At 43.1% G+C, this 26,083-nt stretch overlaps 1 protein-coding gene across 1 annotated transcript in view; it reads left to right on the top strand.

Moving 5' to 3' along the window:
- The window catches only part of RNF181 (ring finger protein 181), a 43,732-nt gene extending 25,532 nt beyond the window's left edge, over window positions 1–18,200 (top strand). Inside the window, exons 3-6 of the mRNA XM_077262854.1 lie at window positions 724–857; window positions 2,947–3,062; window positions 16,990–17,064; window positions 17,857–18,200. Of these exons, the coding sequence (XP_077118969.1) occupies window positions 724–857; window positions 2,947–3,062; window positions 16,990–17,064; window positions 17,857–17,916 (385 nt within the window). The 3' untranslated portion in view covers window positions 17,917–18,200. The remainder of the gene's footprint in view (window positions 1–723; window positions 858–2,946; window positions 3,063–16,989; window positions 17,065–17,856) is intronic.
- Window positions 18,201–26,083: the final 7,883 nt, after the last annotated feature.

Genomic DNA, 26,083 nt, shown 5'->3' with positions numbered 1-26,083 from the left:
AGACACCAAATATTGATTTGATTTTGATTTCTCTTTTGTTCATTCACTTTGCATTTTGTTAATTGATTAGAATAAACTATTAAAGAATCCTTACTTTGCTGCATTTTTTCCACACCTGCCTAAAACTTTTGCAGTGTGCTGAACATCATTAAAAGCATACACCTTTCCTATTCTTCTACATTGCTAAAGTCGTCCAGGCATCTAGTATTGTTGAATAGGAGCTGAGCTGCCATATTTGACTTTACTTGGAATTGCTGTCTTGTACTTTTTGTTGATTCAGGATGTTTGTTTTTTTCTCAGTCTTTTGGTCGTATGTTTATAGAAAAGCATTAAAGTTTCTTTTTATTGCCAATCTCTACTGTGCTTCCAACATGAATCAAAGGTCTCTCCTGGGAGCTCTTACCCGGCAGGGAGAATAAAGCCACTGGGCCTGATCATAGACAGCTGAACGTCGCAGGGGGGTATTACGCTGGAATGTAGGCAGGGGGGGTTATGGGGCGTACAAGGCTTTTGATGTCCGTACCCCGTTGTCAAGTTTTGAAACATTATTAATCTATCACTGATTTCCAGCTATATCCTTATTTCCCCTCTTACAGCATCTATAGACATGGTCATCCAGCTTCCCCAAAGCCTATTGTTGACCGTGAGGGCCGGAGATGAAGGCCCCGTCTGGCTTCTGTTGTCATGTTTTTGCTGAACCTTTATTATCTTAATTCCTCCCAGGAGTCTCCTCAGTGGGATGGATATTGATCTTGGAGGTCTGGCTGAAACAGACTGGGACCATAGACTTCCACCGCCAGCTGCCAAAAAAGTGGTAGAAAACTTGCCAAAAGTTACAGTGACGGCCAAGCAAGCAGGTAAGAAGCAAAAGGCAGAAGCTATGTTACAGATAACCACGGGGACTAAAATCTTGGTGGTCCCTATTTATGACCATAATTTATATTATTGACATGTTGCAGATCTCGATGAGTGGCACAGAGCTGGCAATTTACATTTAGGACCTTTTTAATGGATTCTTTTAAATTTGATCTCCGTTTCTCCTCCAGTTGTCGCTGTATCACCGATTCCGGAACAGTTTTTTTTTTTTTTTCTGTGCCCCTTCGTTGCAAAATTATTCCCCCTGGTAACTATAGTGCAAATTTTCCATTCTTCCAACTGGGCGTATACCACAGACCTTCTCTCTGGGCGTGGCCGTGGTTTGATTGGCCAGCATCAGAGGCGAAAAGGCAAATGCCCACAGAGACGTTCTGTGGCATACGCCCAGTTCGTTGAAGAAGAAAATTAGCACCGTTATTACCCGGGGGGGGGGGGGCACAGAAGAAAGAAAAACTGTTCCAGAATCAGCAGCACAAGAACTAGAGGAGGAAGTGTCTGAATGAGGCCTTAACCCATTAAAGACCAGCAGAGGATGAATGGGAAGAGCTCAGGAGCTGATGATCGCAGGTTCAAGTCCCCTATGGGGACTAACAAATACAGCAAAAAGTGAAAGGAAAAAAAGTTGAAGGAAATATATATAAAACATTTTTTTAATCACCCTCTTTTTTTCCCATTTAAAATAAAGATCTTTTTTTAAAAAAAATTAAAACATATCATGTATGGTATCGCCGCTGACATACCAGTCCGAGCTATCAAAATCTAAAATTAATTTACCTGATGGGTAAACTCTGTAAAAAGAATTGAAAAATCAAAACGACAGAATTTCGTTCTTTCGGCTCGCCACAACTCCTCAAAGTGCAATAAAAAGTGATCAAATCATCATATCCACCCCAAAATGGTATCAATAAAAACACACATGAGGATGCCCCAGAAAAATACAAGCTCTCATACAGCTTCATCGGACACAACATGAAATGTTATGGGTCTCGGAAAATGGGCACACAAGCGATTGTTCTTTTTTTTTTTTTTAACGACTTAAATAATAATTAAAACCCCCTGAGCATGATGTTGGGGCACGGACCCTGATTTCAGCGATGTCACTTAATGGACAGTTGGTTGTAATTTTGATAATCTGCTGATTAACTGTGATCTTGTCTCTAGAGGACTAATAACCCTGCTACCATGTAGTCATCCATCTCCATCCATATATATATTAAACAGAAATTTGCAACATGTCTGTCAATTGCCGGTACGCTGAGAGTTATAGACTTGCATTGTTTGTATACACAGGTAAAATAATTATATAAAATTTTTGTAATAGTCAAATACCAGGAAGTATCAAAAACAAAGCAGTTTTATGTAAAATGACAAGAGAGACAAAAAACACGATATAAACGCATTTAAAGGAAGACAAAACAAAAAAACCAAGTGATCTAATATATTGAAAAGGTGCCGAAGTTCTACAGAAAATCTGTAATATCAAAAACTCAGCAACATGAAATCTGGTAATGTGGTAAGCAACTGAAATAATGTGTCACAATGTCAAAAATAAGGTAATTAAGCAACGACACGTGCCGCGTACCGAATGGGCATCACACATTGCTCTTTCATTTCTACTCATGGTTGTTACGCACACTTGTGACGGAACACTCTAATCATGGCCGTCTTTTGTGGCCTTATTGTCACATCACATGTGAAACCTATTTGGTTGGAAACTTGTATATTTATCCTACTTTGTACGTTTTATTGGTTGAAACAATATGTTCATATGTTTTATATAGAAATCCCTATTTTTCTTGGTATAAAAAAAAATATACCTATGTATAATCTACAATTGAGGCCCAGGAGACCATCTCCCCAGTATTAGGCTGGACCGGCCGCAGGTCTCCTGATCTGAATTCTCCAGCTTTATATACACTTATGGAGGAGTGGAGTTTGGGTCAGAAGTCTCGCAGCAAGGTCCGTGCATCGCGGTCTGAAGTCGGATGTGTGACTCCAGCCTTAAAGTGGATCCCTGAGAACATTGCACCCATACAAGTAACCAAAGTCCTTGGTTTCTATATTGTACAGATGCCGGCCTGAAGTGTCCCGTGTGTCTGCTGGAGTTTGAGGAGGATGAAACCGTGCGGCAGCTCCCCTGCGAACACCTCTTCCATTCCGCCTGCATACTGCCCTGGCTTGGAAAGGTAATAACATTTCTGTATTTTTTTTGTAAAGAACAGGGAAATTCCAAACATCATTGAATTATAATACATTCACGGTATCTTAACCAAACAACTTGACGCAGAAAGCAAAAGGAAGAATCCAACGTGATGGCGGAGAGGTGGTGGCTCTCCTAAAGGCTTCCATACTCATTAGACTAAAATCGTCTGAGCCCCATATCGGAGGGATCGGCTGACAATCCAGTGCGTCTGTGGGACTCCCCATTCCAAGATGATGTTGTAGTAGAGAAGGATCCTTTTTGTTTTCCCAGAGATAAGTCGCTGCCAGGAGAGTCTGACAGCAGCTTTCTCCTAGAGAGCACAGGAGCCCTCAGCCGGAAGTCAGACAAAAGCTAGGGTCACGCCACTATATTTCTCATAAAAAAAATCAGTCCTATTATGCTAATCACACTCTAATTCGAGTGTGACATGATTTTCTCTGATGTGGGAGAATCAAAGGTTTAGGGGATGTTACAAAAAGATAATCTGTCTTCTCACAACTTAAAGGGATTGTTCACTTTTTTTCTTTGTTCATGCCCAGCTGTTAGGTGATTCAGTAATTGGATGACATCTAGAGAGGAACCAGAAGCAAAGGATTTACTCTCCTGCAGCGATATCACATAAAGCGTGAAGCGATGGGCTGTCCATGTGAAAGTGCATGCTGCCTGATTGAGAACTGTGTGTTCCCATTACTGTGTAATGCAAGGATTGTAAGAATTTCTGGCAACTTGAAACTGACGAGATGACCAAACTCACTTTTATGCTGTTGTGATGCATTATAGCGAGAATGCGATCTTTTACATGCATGACACGTGTCCTGACCAGAGCCTCCATCTAGCCAAACGTGCCATACTCTGAGCGGTGATCGGTGTCTGCCAAGCCCACCATGACTGCACTCAGCAATTGGGAAGGACTAGGTATCATGAAAGTTACTTATAGCAACTGCTAGACTAAGGGCATTTTTGCCCAGAAAGTTGTCCTGCCATTTTGCGCATGCAAAGTCCTTCACCTAGCTGGTCAGTAAAATCTGGCAAAAATGTTCAAACACCGCACCTGGCACTGATAGCTCTTTGTGCTCTTGTGGTTTGTTCCTTAGGCCCTCTCACATGTCAGTGTGTCCAGTACGTGTGGTGACACTTACACACGTAGATCCATTAAAGTGAATGGGTTTGTGCACGTGTCAGTGTGTTTACATGGTCCGTGTGTAAAACACGCTGACATGTCCGTTTTTTAGCAGCACGGGTCACAAAACGTCCCGCACACGTGAACACAGCTGACATCAATCAATGTTGAGTTGAATTCAGCCCCCGCTGTCTACATCGAGTGTAAAATTAAGAATAAAATAATCACATTATACTCATCATAACACCTAATCCCCTGAAGCCACTGTCTCCTGTAAAAAAAAATAAAAATAAAAAATATCCCTCATCTGTCCGAAGTTAAAAGAACCCAGAGTGTCTCATGCCGTTAGTCCATCTGTGCGACATTTGCTTGTCAGCGGTGGCCTGAGGCGACCGTTCACACTGAAAAGTAGAGGAGAATGATTCACCACAGCGAGACTGGGATTTCACGGAGGTCAGTGCAGTTCACTGATTTTTCTCACGGTGATCACATTATTATGCACAGCCAGTTACAGAGAAAACCTGTAACTTGTAGCAGCCTGTAAACTGCTTATTGAAGTCTGAGAATGAGTGAAGATTGCAGACTGATAATCAATAACATATGTAAATCCAATTTTTCCATATCGACACTGCCTATATTCTTTAACCCCTTAGTGTTCAGGCCCGAATTGCCATCTGATTTATGCTGCCCTTACAATGGGCAGCATGAATCTGAGCTTGGTTGCATGATTGCAGCCATGTATATTTTTCTCCAAAATGCTCCAGTGTTCCAAAAAATATATACTTTAAAAGATCTAGCCGGGGACTATAGGGAGAGACTAAACTAGTCCCGCTCTTCCCAGGGCTAGTGCAGGTAATTGACAGTTTTCTCCCTTGTGTGTACATGGATCTGCTCATCACCTCCAGCAGCTCTGGGAATAGCCTGATGGGGGCAGTGCCAGACTAGTCTTGTCTATTTCTTTGATCTCCAGACAGATCTACAAATTATACACTGCTCAAAAAAATAAAGGGAACACTAAAATCCCACATCCTAGATATCACTGAATGAAATACTCCAGTTGTAAATCTTTATTAATTACATAGTGGAATGTGTTGCGAACAATAAAACCTAAAAATGATCAACGTAAATCATAACTAATATCTCACGGAGGTCTGGAGTTGGAATGATGCTCAAAATCAAAGTGGAAAATGAAGTTACAGGCTGATCCAACTTCAGTGGAAATGCTTCAAGACATGGAAGTGATGCTCAGTGTGTGTGGCCTCCACGTGCCTATATGATCTCCCTACAACACCTGTGCATGCTCCTGATGAGGCTGCGGATGGTCTCCTGAGGGATCTCCTCCCAGACCTGGACTAAAGCATCCTGGATAGCAGGGCTGTGGAGTCTGAGTTGTGGAGTCGGAGTTAGTTTTGGTTGGAGTTAGTAGAAATGTACCGACTCCAGCTTTAAAAAAAATGTATTAATATTTCATAATTGAACTTTCATATGAATTTTATAAATGTTACTCAAATATATATGTTCTATCAAACTATGAACAACAGTGATAAGCAGTTCTGCTGGAGATAGACATTTCTTACTTCTTGTGTGTCACTGTTCTCCACTGCCCTTATCTAATCTTATACTTGGTTAACCTCATGGTGCCCCAACCCCCCTACTTACAATGTATGAAACTGAAAGTGAAAATGTGTTGCAAATTCTTAGTAGTGAAGCTCCTCCTCTAGACTAGATGTTTACTAGGTGTGTGTCTTCCAAGCATCTCAAAGCTGCTACTCAGAAGAGGAAGACTGTAAGAAGTATTATCCTTTCAACAAACTTTGAATCAGTTATCTGTGAGTACATGAGGAATAACAGTATTACTGACCACTATATCAGTTGTACGACCTGGCAATAATTTTGTACAATTGTTTTTAGGAAAAACAATTGTCATTTGGATTGTGGATGCAGAATTAAAAACCTGAGTGTCAAAGAAGCATCACATTAAATCAGCTGTATTTGAACATTTCACCATCACTCAAGATAGAAAACATGTCTGTCAGTGTATGACAAATGATCCAGACGAAAACAAATGCTGTGAAGCCAAGATCAGTGCATATTCAGGCAAAGATAAAAATGCTCCTACCAGAGCTTCTAATCTAAAGAGACATTTACAGCGCTTTCATCCAGAAGTACTGAAAGCAGTGGATGAGAAAGACTGCATCCAAACCAGTGAACCAGTGCCCAGCTCTTCCAGCCAAACAAAGGAGCAGAGAACTTTGCAGCCATCAGTTGCAAGATATTTTGTCAGTGACAAAGTTACTGTGACAATGACAGTAGATACCGTACATCTGAAAAACAGATCATAGAGCTTGTTGTAAAGGATAGTGTGCCTATTTCATTATTTTCACGACCAGCTTTTATGTGTCTGAATGGGGAAATGGCCCGCAAGCTTGGTGTTTCTCTGGAGAGAGACAGTATTAGAAAATTAGTAATTGAAGAAGCTTTTAAACAAAAGGAAGAACTTAAAAAAACTCTCAAGGGACGCTTTCTGTTTCTTAAAATGGATGCCTGCACACGTCACAGAGTGAACTACTTTGCCATCAATGTCCGATTTGTTTGTGACAAAAATGAAATAGTTACCAAGACATTGGCAGTAAAAGACACCAAAGCTCATCACACCAGTGAGTTTCTCCAGGTCTTGGTGGAAAAGGTTCTGCAAGACTATGAACTTAAAAAAGAGCAAGTTCTTTCTGTCGTAACTGACAATGCTTCAAATATGATAAGTACTATTAAGCTAATGAATGAGAGTAATGATGGTGACCAGCAGCTAGAAGAACTTTCTGGGTCCACAGGCACAGAAATGTTTGAAATAGAGGAACACAGTATTGTAACTGAGGAGCAAACTGAAGTTGCTTCAGATGAACAGCAACATGATAGTTTAGATGTTCTTGTTGAAACTGCGTCAATACGTTCTTTCATTCATCACATGCGCTGTGTTGTGCATACGCTACAGCTGGCTATAAGAGACAGTCTGCAAGAAGGACATGCTGCTGCACTGATTGGCAAGGTGAGAAAATTGGCTACTGTTGCCAGAACCCCTAAAGTTGACTCAATTTTGAAGAGACGTGCTGGAAAAGGGGCAATTATTGATCAAGCCACACGATGGGGCAGTACTTACTTAATGATTCAGCACTTGGTTGAACTGAAAACCTTTCTTGTAGACATGGCTAACCCTCAACTGACGCTAAATGAAAGTCGGTGGAATCAGGTGACTGAGCTGGAAAAATTGCTAGAGCACCCATTTACAGTGACTAAAAAATTACAAGCAGAGGACTTAACTCCGGGTATTTTCTTAAAGGAGTGGAAGAACCTGATGTTTCGCCTGTCCCAAAGAGGAGGGTTAATTGCAAGTGGCATTGCTACATCAATGAAACGGAGAGAGGAGCTACTATTACAAAATAACATTCTTTTGGCAGCTGTGTATGTAGACCCAATGCATCGGATTCTTCTAGATGATCAACAGCTAACTAAAGTTAAAGAAGCTCTGTTTGAAATAGCAGTAAGGATGAAAGGGTTGCAGAACAGTCAGGAGGAACAAGAAGAATTTGGTCGTCCTGCCACATCTTCACCCTCATCAACTGATGAAGAATTTAATTTCGAAAAATATTTGGATCACAAGGACCGTGCAAAGCGTTCCCGCATAGAAGAAGAGTCATCCCCATCAAAGAACACAGCCAGTACATTTCAGCAGAATTTTTCATGTGCACTAAAAGAAATTGAGAAATTTGTCCGTTCATCAAAAATAACAGTGCAACAAGCGATTCCTCTGTATCCTGACATTGTCAGAGATGTTGCCCGAGTGGTTACTGCTTTGCCACCAACCCAAGTTAGTGTAGAGAGGTTGTTCTCTGCTCTCAAAATAATTAGATCAGATTTGAGGGCATCCATGAAGGAGGATCTGACAGAGGCAATACTTTTTCGGAGGACAAATATATAGATTTCTTCTTATTAACTGCATAATAGTGTTTATTGCATATTTACTTACAAGAGTTTAGAAAAGTTATTTGCTATATTCTAATTGTATTCTAATAAATATAGTTTTTGCTCTAAGTGGTCTGATTACTTACATGATGGTGAGAAACTGAATAAGCACGATGTTAATATTTTACAACAGTAAATTTATTGTTACGAATTGGCTATTTATGCAGGAGTCGGAACCTGATAAAATCCAGGAGTCGGAGTGGCAACTGTGGCTTACCGACTCCACAGCCCTGCTGGATAGTCTGTGGTGCAACATGACGGTGGATAGTGCGAGACATGATGTCCGAGATGTGTTCAATCGGATTCAGGTCTGGGGAACGGGCGGGCCAGTCCATAGCATCAATGCCTTCATCTTGCAGGAACTGCTGACACACTCCAGCCACATGAGGTCTGGCATTGTTCTGCATTAGGAGGAACCCAGGGCCAACAGCACCAGCATATGGTCTCACAAGGGGCCTGAGGATCTCATCTTGGTACCTCATGCCAGTCAGGCTACCTCTGGCGAGCACATAGAAGGGCTGTGCGGCCCTCCAAAGAAATGCCACCCCACACCATTGCTGACCCACTGCCAAACCGGTCATGCTGAAGGATGTTGCAGGCAGCAGATCGCTCTCCACGGCGTCTCCAGACTCTGTCACGTCTGTCACATGTGCTCAGTGTGAACCTGCTTTCATCTGTGAAGAGCACAGGGCGTCAGTGGCGAATTTGCCAATCCTGGTGTTCTTTTGTAAATGCCAAGTGTCCTGCACAGTGTTGGGCTGTGAGCACAACCCCCATCTGACGTCGGGCACTCAGACCATCCATATGGAGTCGGTTTCTAACCGTTTGTGCAGGCACATGCACATGCACATCTGTGGCCTGCTGGAGGTCATTTTGCGGGGCTCTGGCAGTGCTACTCCTGTTCCTCCTTGCACAAAGGCTGAGGTAGCGGTCCTACGGCCCCCTCCACGTCTCCTGGTGTACTGGCCTGTCTCCTGGTAGCGCCAGCAGCCTCTGGACACTACGCTGACACAGCAAACCTTCTTGCCACAGCTCACATTGATGTGCCATCCTGGATGAGCTGCACTACCTGAGCCACTTGTGTGGGTTGTAGAGTCCGTCTCATGCTACCACGAGTGTGAAAGCACAACCAACATTCAAAAGTGACCCAAACATCAGCCTGAAAGCATTGGTACTGAGATGTGGTCTGTGGTCCCCACCTGCAGAACCACTCCTTTATTGAGGGTGTCTTGATAATTGCCAATTTCCATCTGTTGTCTATTCCATTTGCACAACAGCATGTGAAATTGATTGTCAAACAGTGTTGCTTCCTAAGTGGACAGTTTGATTTCATAGAAGTTTGATTTACTTAGAGTTATATTCTGTTGTTTAAGTGTTCCCTTTATTGTTTTTGAGCAGTGTATTATACCTGCCTGCAGTCATATGGATGACAGGTGCCCTTTAACCCCAAAGGTGGTTTGAACGTTAATGACCAGGCTAACTTTTATAATTCTGACAAATGTTACTTTGAGGCAATAACTCCTGGAACGTTTCAACGGATCCCGGTGATTCTGAGATTTTTTAGTGACATATTGTACATTGTTAGTGGTAAAATTTCATCAATATTAAACTTTGAATTATTATTTCCTTAAATCAGAGAGATATGTTATACAAATAAGTAATAAATAACATTTCCCACATGTCTACTTTACATCAGCACAATTTTTGAAACAATTTTTTTTGTTTGTTAGGAGGAAGTTAAGGGTTAAAAGTTGACTAGCGATTTCTCATTTTTTCCAACAAAATTTTTGGGGCCTATGTGACAGAAAATACCCCAAAATGACACCATTCTAAAAACTGCACCACCCCTTCCCTCGAAGGTGCTGAAAACCACATTCAAGAAGTTTTAGTCCTTCAGGGGCTTCACAGGAATTTTTGGAATGTGGGGAAAAAATGGGTATTATACCTACCGATAATTCGGTTTCCAGGAGTCCATCCTGACAGCACTCTGGAGGACATCCTCCTCCTCCTTGCAGGGACAGGAAACAACACGAGAGGTTAAAAGGTCCCACTCCGCCCCCTTTCCTTTAGTGTTTTGACAAGTACCACACCATGGATAGATACCATTTGAATTTTATTAACCAAATCATATTAACAGCATATGACATAGTATACATAGGGGGGAAGTAACGGTGCTGTCAGGATGGACTCCTGGAAACCGAATTATCGGTAGGTATAATACCCATTTTCCAGGACGTCCCCCTGACAGCACTCTGGAGAATACCAAAGAAAACTCCTTTAGGGTGGGACAACTGCCTGGAGAACCTTTCTCCCAAATGACATTTGTTGGGTTGCTAACACCTCTAGTTTGTAGTGTTTACAGAATGTGTTCACGCTGGCCCAGGTTGCGGCTTTGCAGATTTGTTCTAGTGATGCCCCTGCCCGTTCCGCCCATGATGCTGAAATGGCCCGAGTGGAATGGGCTTTTATTCCCACAGGACAATCTACCCCTTCTGACGCATAGGCTTTTGAGATTACTGTAGTGATCCATCTAGCTATAGAGGTTTTGGATGCTTTTTTACCCCTATTTTTACCTCCAAAAAGGATAAATAGATTGGGATCTTTCCTCCAAGTACTAGTGGCCTCTAAATAGTCTAGTACTGCCTGTCTGACATCAAGAGAATGTAAAGATTGTTCTTTTGTATTAGAGGGTTTGTTGCAAAAGGAGGGTAGAATTATTTCCTGATTTCTGTTTTGTACTGAAGCTACTTTGGGAATAAATGATGGATCTAGTCTTAAGATTATATGATCCTCACGAACCTGGAGGTACGGATCCCTAATTGAGAGGGCTTGTATCTCCCCTACTCTTTTGGCCGTTGTAATTGCTACCAAAAAAGCTGTTTTCCAAGTTCGTATTGCAATGGGCATGTCACCTTTAAGGGTAAAAGGATCTTTACATAGGGCTCTGAGCACTAAATTTAAATCCCAAGTGGGAGTTAATTGTCTAAACGTGGGACTTAATCTCTGGATGGCTTTTACGAATCTAATTATCCAAGGATGAGAGGCCAACGGATAATCCAGGAATGTGCTAAGAGCCGAAATTTGCACCTTAAGGGTACTAGGTCTCAGCCCCATATTGAATCCAGATTGGAGAAAATCCAGAACTCTGGGAACATCCGGGTTTTCCGACATCACGGCCGACCTGCCACCTTCCATACAGAATTTCTTCCAAATTTTGTAATAGCTGAAGTTACTGGCTTACGACTAGCCTGGATTGTTGAGATGACTTCATCAGATAGCCCCCGCGATTTCAAGATGTCCCTCTCAGGATCCACGCTGAAAGGTGTAATCGTTCCGGGTTTTGGTGTAACACGGGCCCTTGATGAATGATGTCCTTCCATAGAGGAAGTCTGATTGGACTGTCTGTTGTCATGGCTCCTAACAACGGAAACCAGCTCCTCCTCGGCCAGAATGGCACAACCATCAGAACTTTTGCTCGGTCTTCCTGAATCTTCCTGAGTACTCTCGGAATGAGTGCTATTGGAGGAAATGCATAAGAGAGTGGTTCGACCCACGTTTGACTCAAGGCGTCGACTGCTTCCGGCATGTCCGTAGGGTTGAGGGAATAGAATCTGGCCACCTTCGAATTTTTTCTTGTAGCGAATAGGTCTATCCTGGGAGTCCCCCAATGATGACATAATTGGTGAAAGATTTCTTGATTTAATTCCCATTCTGTCGGACAGATTTCTTTTCTGCTCAAATAATCGGCCAGGACGTTTTGAGATCCCTCTAAGTGGACTGCTGTGATTGACAGGACTGTGTTCTCTGCCCAAAAAAATATTCTTCGTGCCAACTCTTGAAGTGGTTTGTGTCTGGGGCCTCCTTGATGTCTTATGAAGGATACCGCTGTCATGTTGTCTGTTAGGATTTTCACATGTTTGTTCTTCAAGCGAGAGCGATTCCTTCTTAGAGCTTCCCAAATAGCGTAAAGCTCTCTGTAATTTGAAGATCTTTGACTGATATCTTCTGGCCACCTGCCCTGGATGAACGATCCTTCTAGATGGGCTCCCCATCCCCACTGACTGGTGTCTGTAGTGATCACCACACAAGGGGTCAAGGTCCATGGAACACCCACTCTTAGGTTGCTGTAATGTGTCCACCAGTGCAATGACTTTTTTACTGCCCTTGATAGATGGATTATTCTGTCCAGCGATGACTGACGTCGATCCCATGTCGAGAGAACCTGATCCTGTAATAATCTTGAGTGAGCCTGTGCCCACCTTACGCAAGTGATACAGGCCGTCATTTTCCCTAAGATCTTCATGGCCGATCTTATAGTAATCCGATGCTTTAGGGATTCCATGATTAACGTTCTCATTGACACCTGTTTTTCTCTTGGCAGAAAGGATTGTCTTGAGGTGGCATCTAGAAGAACTCCCAGAAATACCTTCCGAGATTCGGGTTTTATGTGTGATTTCTCTTGATTTACGACCCAACCTAGATATTCTAGGACTGAAATGGCTCGATCCCTGTGTAGGATTAAGATGTTTTTTGTTCTGGCTACCAGCAGAAAATCGTCCAAATAAGGAATTATTGTAATTCCCTCGTTTCTTAAGTATGCCACCACCTCTGCTACCAGTTTTGTAAATATCCTTGGAGCTGAGGCCAGGCCGAACGGGAGACACTGAAATTGGAGGTGGCAGGTTTGGTCCGGAATCTTCACAGAAAACCTCAGAAGCTCCTGAGATGTTGCATGGATTGGAACCTGATGATACGCGCTTTTTAGGTCGAGCGTACACATTACAGCATCTTTGTCTATGAGGTGGACAATTGTTTTTATTGATTCCATTCTGAATCTTTTGTATCTTACATAGACGTTCAAGGGTTTTAGGTTTATTATTGTGCGTGTTTCTCCTGATGACTTTGGAATTGAAAATAGTGAAGAGTAGTGACCTCTGGTTATTTCTGTTGTGGGAACCCGCACTATAACTTGAGAACTGAACAACTTCAGAAGGTCTGTGAACATTGGCGAATTTTCCGCCACACTGGTAGGTGGGATACACCTCTGTGGAGCTGGGGATACGAGCTCTATCTTGTAACCTTCTGAAATTATTTTGAGGACATATGCATTTTTTGTGATTTTTTTTTTTTTTTTCCAGCTGTTCAGAAAAAGACTGAGTCTGCCCCCTATACCTATGGCGTCATTGCCTCCTAGATCTAGGACTTGACCCAAACAGGGAATTTCTTCCCCTTCGGTTCTGCGAATAGGCTCCTCTATAGGTACCTCTGCTGGATCTCCACTGTTCTCTATAGTCAGGCTGTTTGCCTCTATAGGAACTTGGAGGTGGGGGTCTTTTCCGAAATGGCTGAAATTTTTTCAGTTTTTCCTCGGGAAAACCTTTTTTATTGTCTGATGCGGATTCTAGAATGTCGTCTAATGCCTGTCCGAATACCTTGGATCCTGAAAAGGGAATAGCACATAATTTATTTTTAGATGAATTATCTCCTGACCAAGATTTAAGCCATATAGCTCTACGAGTCACATTGGATAATGAACTATTCCTGGCTGCAAATCTCACGGATTCTGCTGACGTGTCAGCCATAAAGGCTGTGGCAGACTTTATGATGGGTAAGGAGGAAATTATATCAGCCCGCGGGGTTTTATTCACCAAATGATCCTCTAACTGCCCCATCCACAAATACATTGATCTAGCTACTGACGTGGCTGCAATGTTAGCCTTTATCAGTGCTGCCGATGTTTCCCAAGAACGGCGCAACAGAATATCTGCTTTGCGGTCCATAGCGTCTCTGAGACTAGATGAGTCCTCAAATGGAATAGCTGTTTTTTTAGTAACCTTGGCTATAGGTACGTCGACTTTCGGAATTTCTTCCCATGCCTTGATATCCTCCGGATCAAATGGTAAACGACTTTTAAACTCCCGAGACACTATCAGTCTACGTTCTGCATCCTTCCATTCTTGCAATATCATATCATCTGTTTGAGGTGATCGCTTACAGGGAATACCGTCTGTCTTTGTGATGTAAGCCCTCCAAACATCAAATCTTCTCTGGACTTCGGCCGCGGCTCTTCTTTCATCTGCATTGTATTTCTCACAGCTTGCACTAAATCTTCTGTCTCTTCCACAGGAAATAGAAATTTTCTTCCTTGATCCTGTTCCTCTAACGGTAGTTCTCCTTCTTCTTGATCCGAACTTCTACCGTCTGATTCTTCCTTAGATGAGACTTCAACATCATCCTGGTCCAGGTCCATCCGTGGTCTTTTGCAACCCCGACCTGGGCTGGAGGGGTGCCGTTGTGACATGGTAGCCAATGAATTCTGTACTTCTTCCCGAATTAAGGACCTCATTTCGGATAATAATGATGGTTGTTCTTCTCTTACAACTCTAGAGATGCAGGATCCGCACAACTCTTTTTTATGTGCTTCTGGTAACTTTGCATTACATATGGAACATCGTCTGGACTTTGTCAGTGCCTTGCCTGACTTTTTTGCCACTGGCAGGGATGTCTGTTGAGCCTCCTTATCCTAAGTATAAGAGTGAATACATCTTAGTGACTTAGGAATAAGTGGGAAAAAAGGTAATATGCGCCATGCGCACTTACCCCAGTCTCCTCACTCCTGGGATCCATATCCTCTGTTTAAATATAAATATACCGTATGAATAGCACATCTCCTGCTAGATATAAATATAGGGATTTAGCAGCACTGCTGCACTTACCCCTTGTCTCTGGCATTGCAGACCTTCTCTCCGGCCCTTGCACTCCTGGGACCTGTGAATGTGCGTCCTGGTTCAATGTAGCGCTCGCCGTGTAGAACGCTGGACGCCCATTCCCGTATCCGGCGCTTTCTTATAGATGTCTCAGCATTCCACACTGTGGAACACATATTCTGCCGCCGAATCCGCCGGAAATGACGCCGCTGACGTCACCGGAAGTGACGATATATCACTTCCGCGTTCCACGCAGTGGAACGCACGCTGAAGCCGGGAGGTTCTGCCGTCCCTGCATGCTCGTATGAGAGCATGCGGACCTCTGCGCCTCTTGTCCTTCCTGGCGCCTGAGCCGAGAGCCTCCCCCTGGGAGGAAGCGGCTCACCCAGGAGCGCGTCCGCTCGACTGGTCTCTGGGCACAGGGACTCCCACCCGGGAAGCATGTGCCCTGGGCTATCGACGAGGGGGAAGGATATTGGACCAGCCGCACGATCCCCCTGAGCCCTCCGATCCGGTAAGCTTGATCTCTCGTGTGTCCCTCCATGCAGGGACAGGAAAAACACTAAAGGAAAGGGGGCGGAGTGGGACCTTTTAACCTCTCGTGTTGTTTCCTGTCCCTGAAAGGAGGAGGAGGACGTCCTCCAGAGTGCTGTCAGGGGGACGTCCTGGAAAAAATGAACATTAACTTTTTTTTTCACAAAAATTTAACTTTAGACCTCAATTTTTTTACATTTTCACAAGGGTAACAGGAAAAAAATTGACTCCAAAATTTGTTGTGCAAGTTCTCCTGAACACGCCAATACATCATATCTGGGGAAAAAACACTGTTTGGGCGCACAGCAGATCTTGGTCACAGGTGTAGTGACTATTTTGACTCCATGGGTGTTTTCCAGAAACAAGCAGCAATGAATGTTGCCAAGTGAAAATTGCAAACTGCCGTTGTAGTGACCAGTACGTTATGCCCAGTCCATGCTTCTGGAGAAACACACCTGTAAATTAGACGGGCTCTCATCGCTTCAGAAATGCCAAACATGTAGGCGCTATCCGTGGTTTAGACACACCGGAGGAAATTGGGATTTGGGAACTTCTTTTGGAGGGTGAGGAGTCATTTTGCTTTTCCAGCGCCTTTGTGCCACCAGTATCGTGGAAACCCCTATATTTCCGTTAACAGATGACAGACCTGAGTGACTTGCTTTTTTGTGGTTTGAGTTAAAGCTTTTGTTAGGAACATTCTTTTCAGAAGTGCACAAAACTGGTCAACCGCACTTTTATACTCCCCTAAAAGGACCAACACTGCCGGATCACAGGTCCTATGGTGTCCACAGTTCCTTCATCTTCTTTATTTTAGGGAATTTTCCTCCAGGGGTTCTGTCTGAATCTCCTATTTCAGAGATCTACCCCAGTGTAAGCGCTCAGCGCAGAGCGCAGGATAAATGCAAGCCAAGCCTTACTGCGATCTTTGGGAGGCAGGATTAACAGCAGGTGAAGAATTGGTTTTATTTATGCCATTCCTCGTGCTGTATTAGTCGACTTTATTCTCCGGGTCGGTGCGATTACAGCGATACCAGATTTATATCGGGTTTTTATGTTTGACTTCTGTCACACACTAAAAGGAGCTTTTTATTGCAAAAAATAGTTTTCGCATCACCATATTTTGAGAGCTATAATGTTACCATATTTCGTCCGACAGTCATGTTAGGGCTTGTTTTTTGCGGGACGAGTTGACATTTTTATTGGTACCATTTTTAGACACATGACATTTTCTGATCGCTTTCTATTCCGATTTTTGGGAGACAGAATGAACAAAAACCAGCAATTCAGGAATTGTTTTTTTATGTCGTTCCACGTGTGGTAAAATTGATAAGGCAGCTTTAGTCTTCAGGTCAGTATGGTTACAGTGATACCCCATTTATATTGTTTTTTTTTTATTGTTTTGGAAAAAAATTTCAAATAGTTTTTTACCCTTTTAAGAATAAAAGCAAATATCCGATGGCGATATCACTGGTTATATGCAGCTCTGCACCGACATTAATGTAAGGCTAACGGTGGTCCTTCATTATCTGCAGACAAATTCCTGCCCCCTGTGCAGAGATGAGCTACCGACAGACAGCTCCGAATACGAAGAATACAAGCAAGAAAAGGTAAAATGAATGGTAACTGGGGGAGCAGATCAGCAGCCGGGGAGGGACATGCCACAACTGGGTCTTTTTTTTATTTTTTATTTTGGAAGTTACCAAAAAGTGTGGGAAAGGTGGAAGGAGGTATGACTAGAGAAGTTGGATTATCACCTCTAGGATTTGTTCATACGGAGAGGATACAACGCAGATTTTCTGTACAGATTTGTGGGCACAAAATCTGCAGCATATTGGGGAATATGCACATGTTGCGTTTTTGTCTCCTTTTTCTTTTCTGTGCAGTTCAGTCACAAAATCTGAAGGTTTTCCTAGTACCAGCATGATTGTGATTGTGAATCAGAGGCTCATGCACACAGTGTTTGTTTTTTTTGCATATTAAAATCTGCAGCATGTCGATTCTTTTAACGTTTTTGCCTCAGATTTCACTCATAATCAGTGGGGAAAAATCTGCATTAAAAAAACGCAAGTATTTTATGCAGTGTTTTTCCTGTTAACACATCAGAATTTTCTGCTACAAATCCTGCACATGTGGACATACCCTTGCAATAAGTCACCAGTTCTCACCCATAAGGTGCAGAAAAAAAAAATAACAGAGGAAATTGACTGGCAATGGAGCATGGTAATTGATTCAGTGGACTTTCACTGTGGATTTTACTCTTTGCAATGCTTTCAGATCATGAGGTGAGTTTGAGGCAAAATTTGCAGCAGAAAACTTGTGTATGTGAACACATCCTTAGAAGATGCTTTTACGTATTAACCCTTTTCTCCCGTTCTGAGATATGACTATCGCTGTTACAGGCAAGAAGACAGCAGAGAGAACACAGACTGGAGTATCTCCATGAAGCCATGTACACCTGATCGCTCTTCATCCTAGTTTTCTAACGCGTCTTACACATGATCGGAGTCTCTGGAGCAGCTGGACCGGATCCCTAGGCTGCGGCACCCATCGGGAGATCACAGAGGTGGATGTGTCAGAGACCAGATACGAACAAGTCATACCTTATTATTGTCAGTCTTGTGAAATTACTTTTTTATTATTATTTCCAAAATCACAAAATCATGTTGCACAGAATTATAATTTTCAAAATAGATTTTTATTAAAAATGACATCAGGATGGGCAATAAAGTTATTATACTGTCAATGTACTGCTCCTAGTGACGGGTATATAATCATACAGGGCTGGCTAATGAAGACCCCCTCACTGATGTAACAACTGCTGCCAACATGGTGGAGGATATTGGAGGCTTTGAAGAAAATTGAGAATTAGGTTCGCAGTACCTCACACTGTAAACGGTGTAGTTGACAGAATGGAAAGACGCTTCATTTTATCAGATCCAGCCAATCTGTCCATTATATGGACATACATTCATTCATTCATGTTATGCTATAAATAAGGCCACGTTCACATGTCCAGTATCTAGTCAGTATTTTACCTCAGTATTTATAAGTCAAAACCAGGAGTCGAACAATCTGAGGAAAAGTATACTAGAAACACGTCACCACTCCTGGTTTCAGATTGTAAATGCTGAGGTAAAAAGTCACCAATACTGAACGTGGCCTGAATGGGTTCCCCGGCTATAACAACTGATCGCAGTAGTTGCACATTTTAGGAGTGTTTCAGTCGAAACTGACAATATACACGAAGCACATAACCTTGTAGGCCATATAGTCCCTATAAAAATGTCATCTCCAGTGATCTAATTGCTGCCTCCATTCTGCAGAAACTAACGTTTGGGATCATTCAGACGTCCAGACTTCATGTATGAATGCCATCAGTGATTTTCAGACTATCCCAGGTACATGCGCATAGGGTATGTGCACATGTTGCAGATTTCCTGCGGATCTGCAGCTTTTTTTTCAGCACAGAAACGCTGCAGATCCGCAAGTGATTTACAGTACAATGTAAATCAATGGCAAAAAAAATGCTGTGCTAATGGTGTGGAAAAATCTGCACGGAAAATGCAGCAGATTCAAAAAAGGACCATGTTAATTCTTTTTGCGGATCTGCTGCGTTTCTGCACCCATTCCATAATAGAAATCCGCACAAAAATCTGCAACTTGTGCACAAACCAAAAAAAGTGCAGATTCTGATCTGTGTTTTCATCGTTTTCCGATGAAAAAAGGACCGCCATTTTCTGGGTTTCCCTAACCTCAAATTCTGTGGATGTAATGAGAACAGAAATGTGTATAACAGTAGGGATCGTAAGCAGGTTAGTCACCTCCACAAGCTATAACGAAGCAATAACCGAAGAACGGCACAATTCAGAGTGATAATGAAAGATGCTTCAAAACTTGTTTCGTAAGGACTGTAAGTACGTTCTAAACTAAAGCCTCATGGATCGAACAGGTCATCATTAGCCTGTGTGCACACGTTGCTGATTTTTCGCGATAAAAACGCTATAAAACCGCAAAAAAACAGCATACAATATGCATCCCATCATTTAGAATGAATTCCGCATGTTTTGTGCACATGATGAGTTTTTTTTCCGCGAAAAAAACCCATCGCGGTAAAAAATGCAGCATGTTCATTAATTTTGCGGATTTCCCACTATAAAATGCATTGGGAAATGTCCAGAAAAAAACGCGGCAAAACCGCATGCAGATTTCTTGCAGAAAATTTCAGGTTTTTCCTCAGGAATGTTCTGCAAGAAATCCTGACGTGTGCACATAGCCTTAGAGGTAGGGTCTAGTTTAGAAAGAAGACAGTCAGACATGTTTCCCATATGGTGGCACTGAAGAATAGAAGACTTCCTTATCAGATCACATCTGATATTTTATTTTTTAAAGGGACTATCATCAGACAATGAACTATTGATTTTGTTTAATGTATTTTTTTTTTTCACATCGGTATTAAAATTTAAAAAAATGGAGATCTCACTACTCACTGAGGCTTTTTGTTTTAGATTAACTTCCTGTTTCAGGAAACAACACATGTACATTAGCTAGACAGATGCTGACCCTATATTTTATATTGAAGCATCTAATGAGCGTGTACAACGTCATTGTGAAGTGAAGTGTAGCGGCAGATGGCAGATCCAGTGTTATCAGCCATTGTAACCCTGCCTCTGATGATAAGGAGTCTGCTGAAAGTACAGGAACTTTGAGTATTTAAATTAAAAAAAAAAAAAGCCCAAGTGGTCAGTGTAAAAATGGTAAGATTTCCATTTCTTTTAATACAAATTGATATGTTAAAAAATTATATATTTTAAATAATATATACATGTAACTCAAAAAAAAGGGGAATTAGACCACCTGGTAATTTGGCTTCCAAGAAGTCCCTCGGGACGGCACACCAGGAGGTTGTCTTCCTTGACTTTTGCAGGAACAGGATCAAATAAAGGCCCCTGCTATCAGCACCTCCTGGTGTTTATAGAGATTAATAGGAACTCCTAATCATAATGTCACATAATAGAACCTAAGGGAATGGAGATGGATGCCCTGTACTGAGGGCATTCCTGGAAAATTAATTACTGGCAGGTCCAATTCCCATTTTCCAATTGGTCCCTCATGACAGCACACCAGGGAATAACCCCGGGGAAGGTACAGAAGCCCTCGGCTGTGTGCCCCCCGGAGTTTTTGATGCTGCGTCAGCAAAGCATCTTACAATTCTAGCACCATGGATAGGATTTATAGAAACAAACAGCAGATTTGCCCCATAGCATTTCATTAGATGTGGAAAGTTTCAGAGTTGCACAACTAGCCCAAGAAATAAATAAAAATAGGAATTAAATCTTAACACACAGAAAGATCCTGGTTACTATCAATGCGATGAAAGCCATATTTACAGGCAATAGCCGATGATAGCAGCCTGCTGGGATAAATAATAGTGATGAGCGAATATACTCGTTACTCGAGATTTCTCGAGCACGCTCGGGGGTCCTCCGAGTATTTTGTAGTGCTCGGAGATTTAGTTTTTAGCGCCGCAGCAGAATGATTTACATCTGTTAGCCAGCATAAGTACATGTGGGGGTTGCCTCGCTGCTAGGGAATCCCCACATGTTCTTATCCTGGCTAACAGATGTAAATCATTCAGCTGTGGCGCTAAAAACTAAATCTCTGAGCACTAAAAAATACTCAGAGGACCCCCGAGCGTGCTGGAGAAATCTCGAGCAACGAGTATATTCGCTCATCACTAATAAATAACCTGGGCCTTTAGGCAAATATGAACAGTATCACAATATCAATAGATAAAAAGGGGCCTTTTTTAAAAGAAAAAAAAAAAAGGGATTATTTCCACGGCAGCAGCTCTCATCTTCCCCTGTAGAGACAGGAAAAACACTGGGAGCTGCTGGTGGCAGGGGCTTTTTAACCTCTCTGTTATCCTGTGCCAACAAAGGTCAAAGAAGACTACCTCCTTGTGTGCCGTCCTGAAGGATGAACTAGAAACAGAATTTAAACGAGAAGCCATTTTCTGATGACACATGCCCTTTAAGGCACTTTAGACAGCCATCAGCTATCCCTCCTGAGTCGCCCTGCATACACATACATGCTCAGTCTGGCCAGTGTTCTCAAGAAAAAGCTGTTGCCAGACCCCCATTAGAGTGAGTTTTCTCCCCCAAGGTACGTGGACCTTCAGATTTTGCTGAGGAAAAGCAGTTTTTCTGTGCATTTTACCCTTTGTTATCCGCACGCCCCCAGCTGCTCCAAAGTCTATGGCACTGACGAAGATGGTCATTGACCCTCCTATAGACAAGGAGCAGCCGAGGGCTTGTGGGACTCACTGCTTCGATCACCGGCTCCTGACTTTGGAGAACAACCGGTGGGACCCTCACAATTTTAGGGGGTAGGTGACTTTCTATTTTTATAGACTTGGATCACCCTTTTTAGTACAAAAAGGTCAAAGATGGTGAAGTCCAACATACCCGAAAAGTGAGGTCAGGAGATCACCATACATATTAGATGGGCAGGAATAATGGACCGGAGAAGAGTTGATAAAATTCCACCTTTATTAACAATAGAAAAAGCTCTCCTGTAACACACAAGGCTCCCAGCCTCCATTAGAGCAGCATGTAGACCCCCTGGGATAGCAAAGACAGGAATCCTGGCTCTGCCAGACTCAGGACCACATTTCCTGTAAGTGTAAAGTGGCAGTGAGGAAGTTTTGTAAGAGTTTCGGACAGGAAGGATCGCTTCCCACCCGGCTGAAGCAGCAACAGTCACTTTCCAGGAAAAGATCTTTCTGGACAAAGCCGTATACAAAGAAGACTTAAGGCTTGTGGATACGCGACCTTGAAGTGGAGGCTGGAACTGAACATTGACTTTGTCCTCGTCAAGTTTTGCACTGCGACACCCAGTGGCAGATCTGGTGTACTGTTTTTTTTTTCCGTTTTTTATTTTATTTATTGCCAAATACTCTACTTGTGAAAAATGTGGTGACACCCTGCATACACAATTTCTAACATATAACAAACAAAAAAAAAAAGTCAGCATGGCCTACGTCTAAAAAAAAGAAAGTGTCAAGGAAATGTGGAAATTGTGAGGTATCAAGATTTGCATCCGTTCTACCAGGGGCCTGCAAAGCAACATAATACTCAGTAATATTGGCCTGCATACAAACATGTGGGAACCACCACCAGCAGTAATATCTATTATCCCAATCCCAGCTGTTTTACGGACTTTCTCCTTTATCGTTACTATGTGTTACTGTACCCTTGATCGCGATTCCTCCTAATCCTACACATGCACACTCTAATGTGGTCTCCGTAGGGAGAGATGCCAGACAATTCTGGTGGTGGCTAACATCCTACGAGAACAAAAGGATTGGGCATGTTAATTTTCACATGCCCAATCCTTCTTTCCCCCTTTCGGCACATCTGCCTTTTGGGAGACGACTGTAACACGGATGATGATCGCATCACAGTGCACAGACTGGCCGGTGGCTCTCCTGCCCTGAGCGTGACAACCGCATAGAAATACATTCTGTCATGCGCAGGTCAGGAGAGCTGCAGGCCAGTCCGAGCACTGCGATGCAATTGTTGTCCGTGTTATACAGACGTCTGACAGCGCCCTTTCGGAGAGAATTGAGACTCCCAAAACACATTAAGGCCGGTTTCACACGTCCTGATATTTCCAGTACCGGAAATATCAGTGTCTGCGTGTGTAATACTTGCGGCATAAGTTTTGCAACTGTGTGCCGCATCAGTACCACACGTACCAGCACCTGGGAAGCAGCGGCAACCAGCACGAGCAGGGGAGAATGTAGAGAGATATATTCAACTGATAACAGTGAGAGCAGGTGGCGTCTGATGAGAGTATTCATCAGCCGGCGCTATAAATAAATAAAAAACGGCGCATTTTTTATAACCAGCCAGGCAAAACTGACAGCTGCGGGCTGCAACCCTCAGCTGTCAGCTTCAGCATGCGACCATCCAGGCTGAGTACCACTGATGAATGAGCTGCTGTGAGCGCAGCATTAGTGAGCAGCGGTGACCTCATCGAGGCCATCGCCGTTCACTGAGGCTGCGGTTCCCAGCTGGGCTGAGCTGCAGTGACCTCAGCACTGTGAAAACGTCAGTGATGAGGTCACCACAGTTCAGCTCAGAGAGTTCCACAGATCTTTGATCTGCGGTGAACTCTGACTTTCTCACGGTGCTAGGATCACCGCAGTTCAGCCTGGCTGGGAACACAGCCTCAGTGACCGGCGGTAACCATGATGAGATCAGTCATTAATCAGTGGTTCTCAGCCTGGACCTTCACACCTTGGCACCGTCCAGGTTGAAAACTATTTATCCCCAGACATGGATTATGGCGTGGCACAGAACGGCAGACAGGTGAGGGATATTGTTTTTTTTATTTTTGTTTTATTACAGGAGATGCTGGCTTCAATGGAATTGGCGTTATATTCACCTAACGGTGTTTGTTATTTTTAACTAAAAATGGAGAGGTGTGCTTTGTTTTGTTTCAAATAAAAGACTTTATACTTGAGGTGTCTTGATTTACAATACAACTATAGGATTAGTAATGAATAGGTATCTTACAGACGCCTCTCCATTACTAATCCATGGTCTTGATGTCACCAGACAATACAAAGGTGGCATCAACCCTACAAATATGAACCCAATGTGCCTCTGCTACAGGGCAAGTGGGAAGAGGTGGGTAGAGCGCCAGAATTGGCATATCTAATACATGTGCCTTTTCTGGGCGGCTGCGGGCTGCTATTTTTAGTCCGCGGGGGGGGGGGGGTCGGCAATATGCATGGTCACTTACTAGCCTTGAGAATACCAGCTCCCAGCTAGGAGCTTCAGCAATGCTGGTTGTCAAAAAGGAGGAAGGCCATCTTTTAAAATTATTCATTTAAATAATGAAGAAAAAAAAAAAACCAGCGTGGGGGCCCCTCTATTCTTGATAACCAGCCTTGCTGAAGCTGACAGTTGAAGGTTGCAGCCCACAGCTGTCAGTTCAGTTTTGCCTGGCTGATTATCATAAATACAGGGGAACCCATGCAGTTTTGTTTTTTTTAATTCATTTATGGCGCAGGCGGCAGCTGATGAATACTTATATCAGCCACCACTTGCTCTTACTGTTATTGGCAGCAGCAGGTGTGGGCTGATGGTAATAATAGTAGTCCCATCAGCCGCCACCTGCTCTCGCTGTTATCAGTTGAAAATAACTCTCGACCTTCTCTGCTCACGATGATCACTGGCAGAGCATGGGAGAATGATGCGAGCAGTCTTCAGCACCGGGAAACAGCGCTAACTGTACCGCTGCTTCCTAGGCGCAGGTACATGTCATACTGATGTCATCCATGTGTCATCAGTGTGCACATGTTCGGGATGTTTTGCAGCCCATGCTGCTGTTAAAAAACGGACACGTCACTGTATTTTGCCCACGGACACATGGTCTGTGGAAACACACTGACGTGCACAGACCCATTCAAGTGAGTAAAGTACTGCAGTGCGGGAAAGGTCTGAGAGGCCCAGCGTCTGCGCACTGCAGTACTTTTCTCTGCCCTCAACAGGGCAGACAAAGTACGCCTGCGCAGAAGCAAGAAGAGGACGTCATCGTATGAAGATAGGAGGCCCCGGACCAGACCGTGACGCCCATCGGACCGGACAGCAGGGAGACCGCCCCTGGGTGAGTATAATCTAACCTGTTTTTCTCATCTTTCAGGATACATCGGGGACTTATCAACAGCATTACAGAATGCTGTAGATAAGCCCCTGATGCCGGTGGCCACAGCTCATGTACGATTTTGGGGGTGACAGGTTCCCTTTAAAATTGGATTGCATTCAAAAAGACATTCGCGTATGACATCATGAATCCAATACTAATGTTCTACAAGCCTAAAGGAGGAGCGTTGGCTCTCCCAACATGCCCGTTTCAGTAATTAATATAATATGTATGGAACATCTGGTCTGAAAATTGTGCATTGGGTTATTCCTTGTTTTAACGGGGTACTACCATTTACCTTGTCAAAGGAGGCAGTCCATACACATTGACATTGCTGAGTGTCTCAGACTTATGAGGGGACACATACATGCACCATGTGTCAACACCTTGCGACTAATAAATACTTGAACTCCACTATTGCTGTAAACGTTAAAAATGTAAAAGGCACCTAGCGTTTTTTGATCAAAGAATAAAAAAACATCCAACCACGTCAAGGAGACCTTTTAATATGGATGGTCCCCAACTACGGTATGTCCTACCTCTCCATGTGCCAAACCAGCTTCCAGGGTTCCACACCCACGTCCACCTATCTTTTTTCCACATACAAGGTTTTAACTGCGAGCTATGCCTTGTTTCCCTTTCACTCCCTATTCAGATGAGACGGTTTTGGCACATAGGAAGTAAGACATTTAGGGACCATGCATACTAAAAGGTCACCATGACGTGGTTGGATGGCTTTTGCACTCTTTGATCAAAAAACGCTAACTAAGTACATTTTATGTTTTTAACGTTTACAGCAATATTGGAGTTATGTATTAGTCAGAGTGTGCGGATGTATCGGGTACGTATGTTGGCGAATTTATGTACCTATACATTAATTTAACACTTTAATTTTTAATTATTTTTTCTTTTTTT

This window comes from Ranitomeya variabilis, chromosome 5, assembly GCF_051348905.1.
Source record: "Ranitomeya variabilis isolate aRanVar5 chromosome 5, aRanVar5.hap1, whole genome shotgun sequence".
In the NCBI taxonomy this organism is placed as follows: Eukaryota; Metazoa; Chordata; class Amphibia; order Anura; family Dendrobatidae; genus Ranitomeya; species Ranitomeya variabilis.
This window is presented reverse-complemented; position numbering and strand designations above follow the sequence as displayed.